The sequence below is a fragment of the Scyliorhinus torazame genome, chromosome 18, assembly GCF_047496885.1.
Source record: "Scyliorhinus torazame isolate Kashiwa2021f chromosome 18, sScyTor2.1, whole genome shotgun sequence".
NCBI classification, from domain to species: domain Eukaryota; kingdom Metazoa; phylum Chordata; class Chondrichthyes; order Carcharhiniformes; family Scyliorhinidae; genus Scyliorhinus; species Scyliorhinus torazame.
Window position 1 is genome coordinate 154,120 of NC_092724.1, and position 12,677 is coordinate 166,796.

A 12,677-nucleotide genomic window follows, 5' to 3' on the forward strand; every position below is an offset into this window, starting at 1 on the left:
CCCTCTCCCTTAGCTCCTCCAGACTGGCGAGCCCTTCCTCCAAATACAGATCCCACACCTTGACCAGCCCCACTTCCCTCCACCTCCTGTATACACTATCCATCCCCCCCGGCTCAAACCCATGATTCTCGCACAGCGGCGTTAGCACCGACATCCCTTCCACCCTAAAATGCCTCCTCAGCTGATTCCATATCTTCACCGTGGACTGCACCACTGGGCTCCCTGAATACCTACTCGGAGCCATTGGCAATGCTGCCGTCACCATCGCCCTCAAACTGGACCCCTTACAAGATTCCTCCTCCATCCTAACCCACTCAACCCCGTCTCCTTCCCACCACCGCCACACTTTGTCCACATTCGCCGCCCAATAATAATGAAGCAAGTTTTGCAACGCCAACCCCCCCTGCTGCCTCTGCCTCTGTAGCAGGGTCCTTCCCTCCCCCCCCCTCCCCCCCGCCCCCATACAAAGCCAGAAATGATCATGTCCGGGCTATGTGGGAAAATATACGGGCAACTACTGGACAGAGCTCGAACACCACTGGACGAGACCAGACAAAAATGGAGGACGAACTGGGGACAGAGGTAGGCTGGGGACTCTGGAGCGAAGCACTGAGCAGAGTGAACTCCACCTCCTCCTGTGCAAGGCTAAGCCTAATGCAGCTCAAAGTGGTGCACAGAGCGCATCTGACCAGAACCCGAATGAGCAGGTTCTTCCCGGAGGTGGAGGACAATTGTGAGCGGTGCCAGAGGGGCCCAGCCAACCACACCCACATGTTTTGGGCTTGCCCCGAGCTTGCTGGGTTCTGGGCAGCCTTCTCCGAGGCAATGTCCAAGGTTGTGGGGGTGAGGGTGAAGCTATGCCCAATAGTGGCAATCTTCGGGGTATCGGAGCAGCCAGAGTTACACATGGGGAAGGGGGCCAACGCCCTCGCTTTCGCTTCCCTAATCGCACGCCGGAGAATCCCGCTCGGCTGGCGATCGGCAGCACCACCCACAGCTGCAGACTGGCTCGCTGACCTTTCGGAATTTCTCCACCTGGAGAAGATTAAGTACGCAATCCAAGATCCTCTTGTTCAAGAAGGGGAGTAGAGACAACCCCGGTAACTATAGACCAGTGAGTCTTACTTCTGTTGTGGGCAAAATCTTGGAAAGGTTTATAAGAGATAGGATGTATAATCATTTGGAAAGGAATAATTTGATTAGAGATAGTCAACATGGTTTTGTGAAGGGTAGGTTGTGCCTCACAAACCTTATAGAGTTCTTTGAGAAGGTGACCAAACAGGTGGATGAGGGTAAAGCAGTTGATGTGGTGTATATGGATTTCAGTAAAGCGTTTGATAAGGTTCCCCACTGTAGGCTACTGCAGAAAATCCAGAGGCTTGGGATTCAGCAGTTTTGATCAGTAATTGGCTAGCTGGAAGAAGACAAAGGGTGATGGTTGATGGGAAATGTTCAGTCTGGAGTCCAGTTACTAGTGGTGTACCACAAGGATCTGTTTTGGGGCCACTGCTGTTTGTCATTTTTATAAATGACCTGGAGGAGGGCGTAGAAGGATGGGTGAGTAAATTTGCAGATGACACTAAAGTCGGTGGAGTTGTGGACAGTGCGGAAGGATGTTACAAGTTACAGAGGGACATAGATAAGCTGCAGCGCTGGGCTGAGAGGTGGCAAATGGGGTTTAATGCAGAAAAGTGAGAGGTGATTAATTTTGGAAGGAATAACAGGAAGACAGAGTACTGGGCTAATGGTAAGATTCTTGGCAGTGTGGATGAGCAGAGAGATCTCTGTGTCCATGTATATAGATCCCTGAAAGTTGCCACCCAGGTTGAGAGGGTTGTTAAGAAGGCGTACGGTGTGTTAGCTTTTATTGGTAGAGGGATTGAGTTTCGGAGCCATGAGGTCATGTTGCAGCTGTACAAAACCCTGGTGCAGCCGCATTTGGAGTATTGCGTGCAATTCTGGTCGCCACATTATAGGAAGGACGTGGAAGTATTGGAAAGGGTGCAGAGGAGATTTACCAGAATGTTGCCTGGTATGGAGGGAAGATCTTATGAGGAAAGGCTGAGGGACTTGAGGCTGTTTTCGTTAGAGAGAAGAAGGTTAAGAGGTGACTTAATTGAGGCATACAAGATGATCAGAGGATTGGATAGGGTGGACAGTGAGAGCCTTTTGTCCTCGGATGGTGATGTCTAGCACGAGGGGACATAGCTTTAAATTGAGGGGAGATAGATATAGGACAGATGTCAGAGGTAGGTTCTTTACTCAGAGAGTAGTAAAAGCGTGGAATGCCCTGCCTGCAACAGTAGTGGACTCGCCAACACTAAGGACATTCAAATGGTCATTGGATAGACATATGGACGATAAGGGAATAGTGTAGATGGGCTTTAGAGTGGTTTCACAGGTCGGCGCAACATCGAGGGCCGAAGGGCCTGTACTGCGCTGTAATGCTCTATGTTCTAAGGGTCAGAGGAAGGCTTCCTGGATACTTGAGGGCAGTTCGTCGGCCTGTTCCAAAACCTGTTCGAGGCCAGCAACGAGGAGTAAGCTAAGAATTTTTTAAAAACAAGATAGGAGGAGGACCCAAAGGACTGCACAGCCTGGGAGGGGGTGGGGGAGGAAGGTGGGGAAACCACAAGAGAAGAGGAGGGGTGCTAAAGCCAAAGAGAGTGGGGGAGGAAGTGAAGAGGAGGGGGGGCGAAGGGGAAGGGGGGGGGGGACAATAGACCGATCCAGAGGGCAACGGAATGTACATAGAGTCAATTAAATGCAGGTCAAAACAAACCTCTCTGTGCAATAAAGTAAATTAGCGCGGGCAAGAGAAATGTAATGTATACACACAACTGTTTATAAATATGAGAAATGCCAATAAAAAGATTTCCCCCCAAAAAAGAAATGATCGTGTCCACTTTCCCAAAAAAAAGCCTTCGGTATAAAGATCGGAAGAGCTTGAAAGATAAACAAGAACCTCGGCAGAATATTTATTTTCACCACTTGGACCCTCCCTGCCAACGTTAAGTGCCGTGTATCCCACCTCCTAAGATCCTCCCTGGCCTCCTCCACCAGCTTCGTTAAGTTCCACTTATGGAGCCCCGTCCATTCCCTCGCTGCCTGAATCCCCAAATACCTAAACCTATCCCTCGCTACCGTAAATGGCACCCCCCCTAAATCGGCCCGCTGTGCCAGTTCATTCACCGGGAAAACTTCGCTTTTCCCTACATTCAGCTTGTACCCTGAGAACCCTCCAAACCTCCCCAGCAGTTCCATAATCCTTCCCATTCTCTCCAACAGATCCGAAACATACAGCAAGAGCACTGTTGCTTCACAGCGCGCGAGACCTGGGTTCAATTCCGGCCTCGGGTGACGGTCTGTGAGGAGTCTGCACATTCTCCCCTTGTCTGCGTGGGTTTCCTCCGGGTGCTCCGGTTTCCTCCCACAAGTCCCAAAAGACGTGAATTGGATATTCTGAATTCTCCCTCTGTGTACCCGAACAGGCCCTGGAATGTGGCGACTAGGGGGTTTTCACAGTAACTTGATTGCAGTGTTAATGTAAGCCTACTTGTGACAATAAAGATATTTTATTTAAAAAATATATATTTTTATTGAAGCATTTGCAAAATTTTTATAATAACAAACAAAACAATAAAAACTAAACATCAACATGGTAAACTAGACATTTCCCACCCAGCCCCTTCTGTACATCCCTTAACCATATTGCACCTACCCCCCCCCCCTTCAGAATGCTGCTGCTGACATTTTAATTTTCCCGAGAAAGTCGACGAATGGCTGCCACCTCCGAGAGAACCCCAGCATTGACCCCCTCAAGGCAAACTTTATTTTCTCCAGCTTGAGAAACCCAGCCATGTCACTGACCCAAATCTCCACACTCGGGGGCTTCGAGTCCCTCCGCGTTAAAAGGATCCGTCTCCGGGCTACCAGGGAGGAAAAAGCCCAAAACGTCGGCTTCTTTCACTCCCTGAAGTCCCGGGTCTTCTGACACTCCAAAGATCGCCACCTCTGGACTCGGTACCACCCGCATACCAAGCACCTTGGACATCGCCTTGGCAAACCCCTGCCAGAATCCACCAAGCTTCGGGCATGCCCAAAACATGTGGATGTGGTTTGCTGGGCTTCCCGTGCACCTCGCACATCTGTCTTCTACCCCGAAAAACGTGCTCATCCTCGCTGCCGTCATGTGTGCCCAGTGTACCACCTTAAACTGTATCAGACTGAGCCTGGCACAGGATGAGGAGGAATTAACCCTGCTTAGGGCGCCCGCCCACAGACCCGCCTCTAACTCCCCTCCTAGCTCCTCCTCCCACTTGCCCTTCAGTTTCTCCGCCGGGGTCTCCTCCGCCTCCAACAACTCCTGATAGATATCCGACACTTTCCCCTTCCCCACCCAGGTACCGGACACTACGCTGTCCTGTATCCCCCGTGGCGGGGTCAACGGGAAAGCCAACACCTGTTTCCTCAGGAAGTCCTGGACTTGTAAATATCTGAAACCATTCCCCGGCGGCAGCTTGAACTTGTCCTCCAGCGTTTTCAGACTGGGAAAACTCCCGCCTAGGAAAAGATCTCCCATCCGTCTAATTCCTGCTCTCTGCCAACTTCGGAACCCGCCATCGATCCTGCCCGGCGCGAACCTGTGGTTATTGCAAATCGGGGTCCAGACTGACGCACCCTCCACCTTCTTACACCTCCTCCATTGCCCCCAGATCCTCAATGCCGCCATCACAAGGGCCGGTGCAGACTTGATGGGCCGAATGGTTTCCTTCTGCACTGTAAATTTGATTATATGATTCTATGATGTACAGGCCAAGTTGGGGTAAAAAGCACCTGAAGCCGAGACCTTTTGGGTGCAGGTTCCTTATATTAAAAAGGAGGCTGCTGATCGTGGCATCTGCCCATTCCTCCGCCAATCTCCTGCCCAAGGTGTGAAATGGGTTACTTTTCAGGCTCCCTCTGCCCCAGCAGGAGAACTGAGACTGGGTAGAAAATTACCCTGAAGTAGTCAATAATTGGACACTCAAGATCCTTGATTGGGGTAGGGGCAGCAAGCAAGCAAGCCTCGACCTCACCTCCAGAACCAAACCTCCCCATCCTGGAAATACTACCGCACCCATCCTGTATTACCAGCAGCCAGAATGTTGTTACTTAATCTCGGTTTATTTACCCATTACACTTTAACTTAATCTACAAGCTTCGTGCCAATTTTTTCCCCCAATAAATACCAAAATTGCCACATTATCCAAAGTAAAACGTTTCCCCCAGGCAAGAAAAATAATAAAAACATTGAGGGTTCTGATTTGTTAGTGAGCTTTGCCATAGGTTTCACAGAATCACTCAACTATTTACAACTCCAAGACCCTAAAAGCAAATACTTGGAAGCTTATTATTAAAACACGATCAGTAATTGTCCACGTTTCACAATTATGGCACATTGCTGCCTTTATGGAATTCCTTTGCACATATTTCAATTAAACAGATTAGATATGAAAGTTAACAACGCAAGTCTTTCACATATTGTTAAAATGAAAAATATCTTAAATCAAAGTTCAAGGACAGGAAATCAACGGCTCTGAAGAGACTCCTTTAGATATGGTTACTAAATTGTGTCTGCTCCACCCCAAGAACAATATAGGGCTGTATGAAGCACACTTCAAAACTAATGAGTATACTTTTTCACAAAAATAAGGCCTCATTTTAGAACCTAAGCTAACTTATCCCTTGTCCCAGTCATATTACTTGATGATACTGGAAATATTCTCAGAGATCAGGGCATACACCAAGAACTGAGAGGAGGGGGGGGGGGCGGGGGGGGGGGGGAGAAATGTATAGCTAAAGGTAAACTGGGGGGAGTACTCCCCCCTCTATTGTGGGCAATGAGTGCCTCATCCCAATGGTTACCTTCTGCATGTGACCAGATCAAGCTTTGCACTGACCCTCAACAAAGTGTCATATGCCAAGGTTCCCCATATCCCCAGTGTTGCGAAGAATGGATATTGTAGGGTAACCAATTGCAATCAAGTGTATTCCTGGAGATTTCACCACATGGCTTGTTCCCTGCTCCAGACATTCACACCCATGTGATCCACTGCTGCAAGGAACCTTCCTGCTGATTCCCTTATTTCCCATCGTCATTATCATTTTGATCCATAGATCTTTAATTGAGACATATCTTTAAGTCAGAAGAAGTGAGGAACTCAAAAGTGCAAAATAGCACACAGCGATTGCAGATTTAGCTTTGGAGCAGCAGAACTCATTCTGGCAGCGAGAGATTGGAGGGATTCAGTTTGAATGGTTGGCTGGTGGCCAATGAATTGGCCAAAGGCTGTATTCTGCCTGGCAACAGGTGGTGATTGGGTCTTCCCCATGGGGAACGGTTTTCAGAGAACCCAGGAAGTGACAGTCAGGTCCTGGACACAGGAGAAGCTGTAAGCTACTGTCTCTCTCCCTCTCCAGAAATGCCGCCTGTCTGCTTTTTTCAGAATCTGCAGAGAAGGTTTTGAGACCTTGATGAATCTACAGTGAAAACCATTACAGGCAACATGGTAGCACAGTGGTTAGCACAGTTGCTTTACAGCTCCAGGGTCACAGGTTCGATTCCTGGCTTGGGTGACTGTCTGTGCGGAGTCTGCACGTTCTCCCAGTGTCTGCGTGGGTTTCCTCCCACAGTCCAAAGATGTGCAGGTAAGGTGGATTCATAGAATCATAGAATTTACAGTGCAGAAGGAGGCCATTCGGCCCATCGAGTCTGCACCGGCTCTTGGAAAGAGCAGCCTACCCAAGGTCAACACCGCCACCCTATCCCCATAACCCAGTAACCCCACTCAACACTAAAGGCAATTTATCATGGCCAATCCACCTAACCTGCACATCTTTGGACTGCTAAATTGTCCTTACTGTCAAAAAGGTTTGGTGGGGTGACAGGATTACTGGGTGGAGGCAGGGGCTTAAGTGGATTGCTCTTTCCAAGGGACGGTGCAGACTCGATGAGCCGAATGGCCTCCTTCTGCATTGTAAACTCTACGATTCTAAAAGGTGGAAAGCAAAAACCTCCAACTGAAGGCCTAGACTGAAGAAAGGTGTACTGGAAGACATCCATCCAAAAAGAGACTTTTATCCTTATTTTTCTTCACATCCCTCTTTGGGCAGCACAGTGGTTGGCATTGCTGCCTCACAGCGCCAGGGACCCGGGTTCAATTCCAGCCTCAGGGGACGGTCTGTGTGGTGTCTGACTGGGATTCCTCCGGGTGCTCCGGTTTCCTCCCACTGTCCAAAGATGTGCAGGTTTGGTGGATTGGCTGTGATAAATTGCCCTTGGCGTCAAACGGTGTACAGGTTAGATTGGGGGGGGGGGTAGGAGAATGGGTCTAGGTGGGTCTTTCAAAGGGTCAGTACAGACTCAAAGGACCGAATGTCCTCCTTCTGCACTGCAGCAATTCTAGGATTTCTCTCTGTGCTGGTAATATTATACAGTAGCCTGCTGGAGACTCTCCAGGCCAATCCTGGAGGGTTGGATAGCAGATGGCTTTGGGGACCTTGCTGAGGATCTCTCCATTCTGCTTGTTCAACACTTTTGGACGAGTGGGGCTGGAAACAGCTTAAAACCCCTCCTGGCTGTATGCATCAACTGTATTCACTAAACGTGGTTTATTGTTTGTTGTTATTTTAGGGGATATTTTGTGCATTGACCCGCATGCTTGTTTTAGAAATGTCAACATGTTAAATTGTGAAAATTACAAATGCTTCAATAAAATATTTTCTAAAAAAAAAAACTGTTCACTGAAGAACAAGTTCCCCCCCCCCCCCACCCCAAAATATGTGTAGGGCAGGTGGATTGGCCACACTAAATTGCCCCTTAATTGGGAAAATAGAATTGGGTACTTTCAATTTTAAAAAAGTGATGTGTTAATTGATAAGCCCCCTATTAATTCTGTTAAAATCAGCGAGTAAAATAGTCTATTGTGTAATTAATGCAAATCTGTTCATTTTATTCGAGTTCACACAATAAACATTTTAAAGACAGTCAACATTAATCATACAGTGAATAAAAATATTGTTACAAAGTTGGTTCTTGGTCCAGGAATATAGAATATGTATTCACTCAGACATTCAGAATCATTATTTACTTGACAGAAGCATAACAAAGGTCACCCAAAACATGAATTAACCAGATTTTGATTGAAGATTAATAATCACATGCATGACATCAGAATAAAATTGTATTCCAGCAAAAACATGTCCTGTCGCCAGTTAGTCCTTTAAATTAAAAAAGGTGCTTTAAATATGCTAAAGTGTGTAACATCTTTACATAGTGACTGATATTATATAAGTAGCTCAAGCTCTGTTCATCATTGAGACTGTGAGGTGACGTGGAAGGTTCAAGTAGCAAGATTCCCCAAACTACTGGTTAGAAAGTGCAAATGGCATCAAGACCATCCCAGTCATTATTACTGACCTAAATTCCATCATGGTGCTTTTCTTAAAGAATTTAAAGCGATCATAAAGTGACTGACTTCCAGTACATTCAAAGATTTCTACATTCAAGACAGTCATTAGAACATTTACATCAAGTCTACATCCACCCACTGTGGAACTGACTTTGAGGTAGATTCTAATCCAGCTCCAAATCAGGAAATATCATTGGTCCAAAGCAATGAATTTTAGGATGTTTAATATGCAGTTTACAAGTGTCTCTTATTTTAACTGCATCTAGCACCAAGCTAGATTCATCAATTAATTGCTCCATAGTCACAGGAATTGGTGCTCTCCTCAGTTGTAGAAGAAGATCCTATTAGTCCAGTATCATGATCTACATGTTCAAGAAGAGACACAAAAAAAAGACATGAGCAAATAAATTAAAAATGCAAACAGTAATAACTTCAAAATGGAAGCAAAATCCGAGTGCTGCATCTTGCTCTTTAATGTCAGGTTGCCCGCTGGGTCGGGCACAAATGATCACAAACCAGGGAATAAGCTGAATCCAATTTTCCTTCGTTAAAATTTATACAAATTCGGAGCCTAACCCAAAACAAAGTAGTATTGACTGAACTAGTTAGGTTTGCAAAGATCTTGTATAAAAGAAGCAGAGTTCAGTGACCCAAGTTTGTGCTGGAGCCTATTCAAAGGTCGATTAGATGCCTTAGGCGAAGCATTGCTAAAGGAGTCACAATTATAGAACAGGAGACTGCTATTCAACCAATAGAGCACTATGGGCACGGTCCAGCAGCCTAACTGAGCCAGAAAAGAATCTTGCCGCAGCAGTGTGCCCATTGAAAGCCAGGAGACCCTCACTTCCAGAATCTACCCAGTTCACAACACCTCGCAAGATTCAACGCAAACTCGTGGGACGTTGCAATGTGAAACCCGCCCATAATGGCAGGATCACTTTTTAGCAAATCTGCATATTATAGCAAGACAGTAAGCCTCTCTCCAACGTGCAGATTCCAGAGGTACCAGAGGCTTTGGGATTGAATCCTTTCGCCTCAGACCTTGGGTGAACACCATTCAGCACTGGTCCCCACAAATGGCACTTGTGGGGGTCTCTGAGGAGATGGGAGGCCCCCAACTGCATGTCCTTTGGGAAGAGTGGTGCCCTGGCACTGATGGTGCCACCTGGGTACCCTGGCAGTGCTGCCTGGCACGAGTACTACCAGGGTGTCAGGTTGGCACTGCCAAGCTGGCATCTTCTTTTGCACATGCACGATCGGGCAGGGGCCCGCCATATTGCATCTGGGATGGGAAGATCGTGGATTGTTTTGGGGTCTCGGAGATCGGTATGTTATTTGAAAATGGCATCCCGATCTCGCGCTTCAATTGAGTTCCAGCGGGCGGAGCTCCCCACTGTACAAAACGGGCTATGTGCCGCCTCGACCGTGCGTTCCCCATATTCACCACGAGTCGCCATGTGTTTTTCAGCATTCGAGTGCCTTTGGGCACTTTGTTCCTTTTGGGAGAATCATGCTCTATTCTGGTCCTCTCTGGAGCAAACTAATCAATCCCGAGCCCCACTCGATTCCCAATTACCCTGCAAGTTTTCTCCACCCTCGTATGCATAAATTCCAGATTATCATTCACACTTCCTCAAATCCGCTCCTTAAATCTGTGCCCCCCTAATCCTTGTACCATCAGCTAATGGAAACAGCATTTGTTACCTTATCGAAGCTGCTCATAAACCTGTACTTGCTCCATAGGTCAGAAGTGGGGATGTTGACTGATCATTGCACAATGTTCAGCACCATTCACAGTCGGTCAGCTACAGATGCAGTCCATGTCCATTCAGAACAAGACCTGGACAACTGTCAGGTCTGGGCTGATAAGTGGAAAGTAACATTCGTGCTACAGAATTGCCAGGCAATGACCATCTCCAACAAAGTGAGAATCTAACCATCTCCCCTCGACATTCAATGGTATTACCATCACTGATTCCCCTTCTATCAACATCCTGAGGGTTGCCATTGGGCAGAACAATGTGTATCACCTACATGATGCACTCAGGAACTCAAAGCTCCTTATTCTGCACTTTCCAAACTCGAAACTGCTCCCATCCAGCTCGGAAAGCTAGAGATTCAAAACAAACCGGTTGGACTTTAACCTGGTGTTGTGAGACTTCTTGCTGTGCTCACCCCAGTCCATCACCGGCATCTCCACATCAGAAGGACAATGACAGTAGATACATGGGAATGCCACCACCTGGAAATTTCCCTCCAAGCCACTCACTATCCAGACTTGGAAATAGATCACCATTCTTTCATTGTTGCTGGATCAAAATCATGGAATTCCCTCTAACAGTGTGGGTGTACCTACACCAACATTGATTGTAGCGTTTTAAGGCAACAGTTGACCATCACCTCAAGCCCATTTGGGATGGGCTACAAATGCTGGCCTAGCCAGGGATGCCCACATCAAGTTAAGAATTAAAAAAAAGACTCCTCTTCATCTCCTTTGTTCTAAGGAGAACAACTCCAATTTCTCCAACCCACCATTATAACTAAAATCCATCACCCCTTGTATAATTTTGATAAATCACCTCAGGTTCCCTCACTTCATCGTAAAGTGTGATGCCCAGAATAGAATGCAATACCTTCACTGTAAGTGTAGCCCTCGCATGCACGGTTGCCTTGCTCCTCGCGGCCACACCGCAAGAAGATGTCGGATGTATCTTGCGGAGCAGCGGAGGAAAGGAGGTCCTCCTTCAGAGAGGCCGGCCCGCAGATCGGTGGGCACCAATCACGGGCCAGACCTCTTTTGAGCCCCCCCCCCCGGTGCAGGAACCCCCCTCGCCCCCCCACAGGCCACCCCCCCCAGCATTCGCGCGCTGTTCCCGCCGGCAGCGACCAGGTGTGGATGGCGCCGAGGGGAATCTATCGTGTTGGGCAGGCCGCTCGGCCCATCCGGGCCAGAGAATCGCCGCTTGCCCATTACCAACGGCAAGCGGCGATTCTCCCAGCAGCCAGCCGTGATTCGTGCCACGCCGGTTGGGGGGGGGGGGGGGAATCGCGTGCGGGCGTGGCGGGACTCAGGGACCCGGGCAATTCTCCCACCCGGCGTTGGGGGGGGGGGGGAAAAGAGAGATTCCACCCCTGATTTTAGGAAGATCTTTGAGAAGTTGCACAGGAGATTGACCAGAATGGGGCAGGGTTGATGAATGCTTTTAGCTCCAAGATTGGGTTGTTCTCCTTTGAGGAAAGGAGGAGGAGACAATGATTCCAAAAGGCAGCATGGCAGCACAGTGGTTAGCACAATTGCTTCACAGCTCCAGGATCCCAGGTTCGATTCAGATTTAAATACACAGATTATAAAGTACATGTTGCTACAATTGTCTCATTAGCACAAAATCCCTTTTACGCACCAAACTGACTTTCACTCTGAACCTCAGTGAATGATTCTGGTTACCTCCTCAGAATCTCCCAGATGATTATCATGAGAGAGTTTCTGAACCACTCTGAAAAACATGCTTTAAAATTCTCCCATAATTATGCTTTCCCTTAGTGATTTGCAATCCAATCCAGGCTTTCGGGGGGGGGGGGGGGGCGTGAATCCCACCCTGCCGCCGGCTGCAGAATTCTCCGGCATCGGTTTTCGGGCGGAGATCATGCCGCGTCAGTCGGGGCCGTTGGCAGCGGCCCCCCCCCGACAATTCTCCGGGCCCTGATGGGCCGAGTGGCCGCCTGTTTTCGCCCAGTCCCGCCGGCGTGAAATGGACATGGTCCATCCATCATGGCAGGACCTGGCTTGTCAGCCGTCTAGAGGGGTCCTCTGAGGGGGGGCACGGAGGGATCCGGCCCCGGGGGAGCCCCCACGATGGCCTGACCCGCGATCGGGACCCACCGATCTGTGGGCGGGCCTGTGCCGTGGGGGCACTCTTTCCCTCCGCTCTGGCCTCTGTAAGGCTCCGCCATGGCCGATGCGGAGAAGAACCCCCCTGCGCAGGAACACGCGGGCGGTTCTGCGCATGCACGGGACCACGGCAGCCCTTAGGCGCACGCCAACCCCTCCGTCACCAGCCTAGCCCCCGGAAGTGCGGAGGATTCCGCAACTTCCAGGTGGCCCAACGCCGGAGTGGTTCGTGCCGCTCTTGGAGCCGGCATCGGGCCATCACACCGAGTGCGGGAGAATCCCGCCCTTTGTGTTTTCTCTTCCTCGAATTCTTCTGAACCATACCTTGGTCACTG

The 12,677-nt window shown here is 48.8% G+C and overlaps 1 protein-coding gene across 2 annotated transcripts in view; it reads right to left on the reverse strand.

Annotated features, from left to right (window-relative positions):
- Positions 1–7,973: 7,973 nt before the first annotated feature.
- The window catches only part of LOC140394881 (major facilitator superfamily domain-containing protein 12-like), a 59,556-nt gene continuing 54,852 nt past the window's right edge, over positions 7,974–12,677 (reverse strand). For both annotated transcript variants that reach the window (XM_072482030.1, XM_072482029.1), the window contains one exon: positions 7,974–8,815. In XM_072482030.1, the coding sequence (XP_072338131.1) occupies positions 8,736–8,815 (80 nt within the window). In that variant the 3' untranslated portion in view covers positions 7,974–8,735. The remainder of the gene's footprint in view (positions 8,816–12,677) is intronic.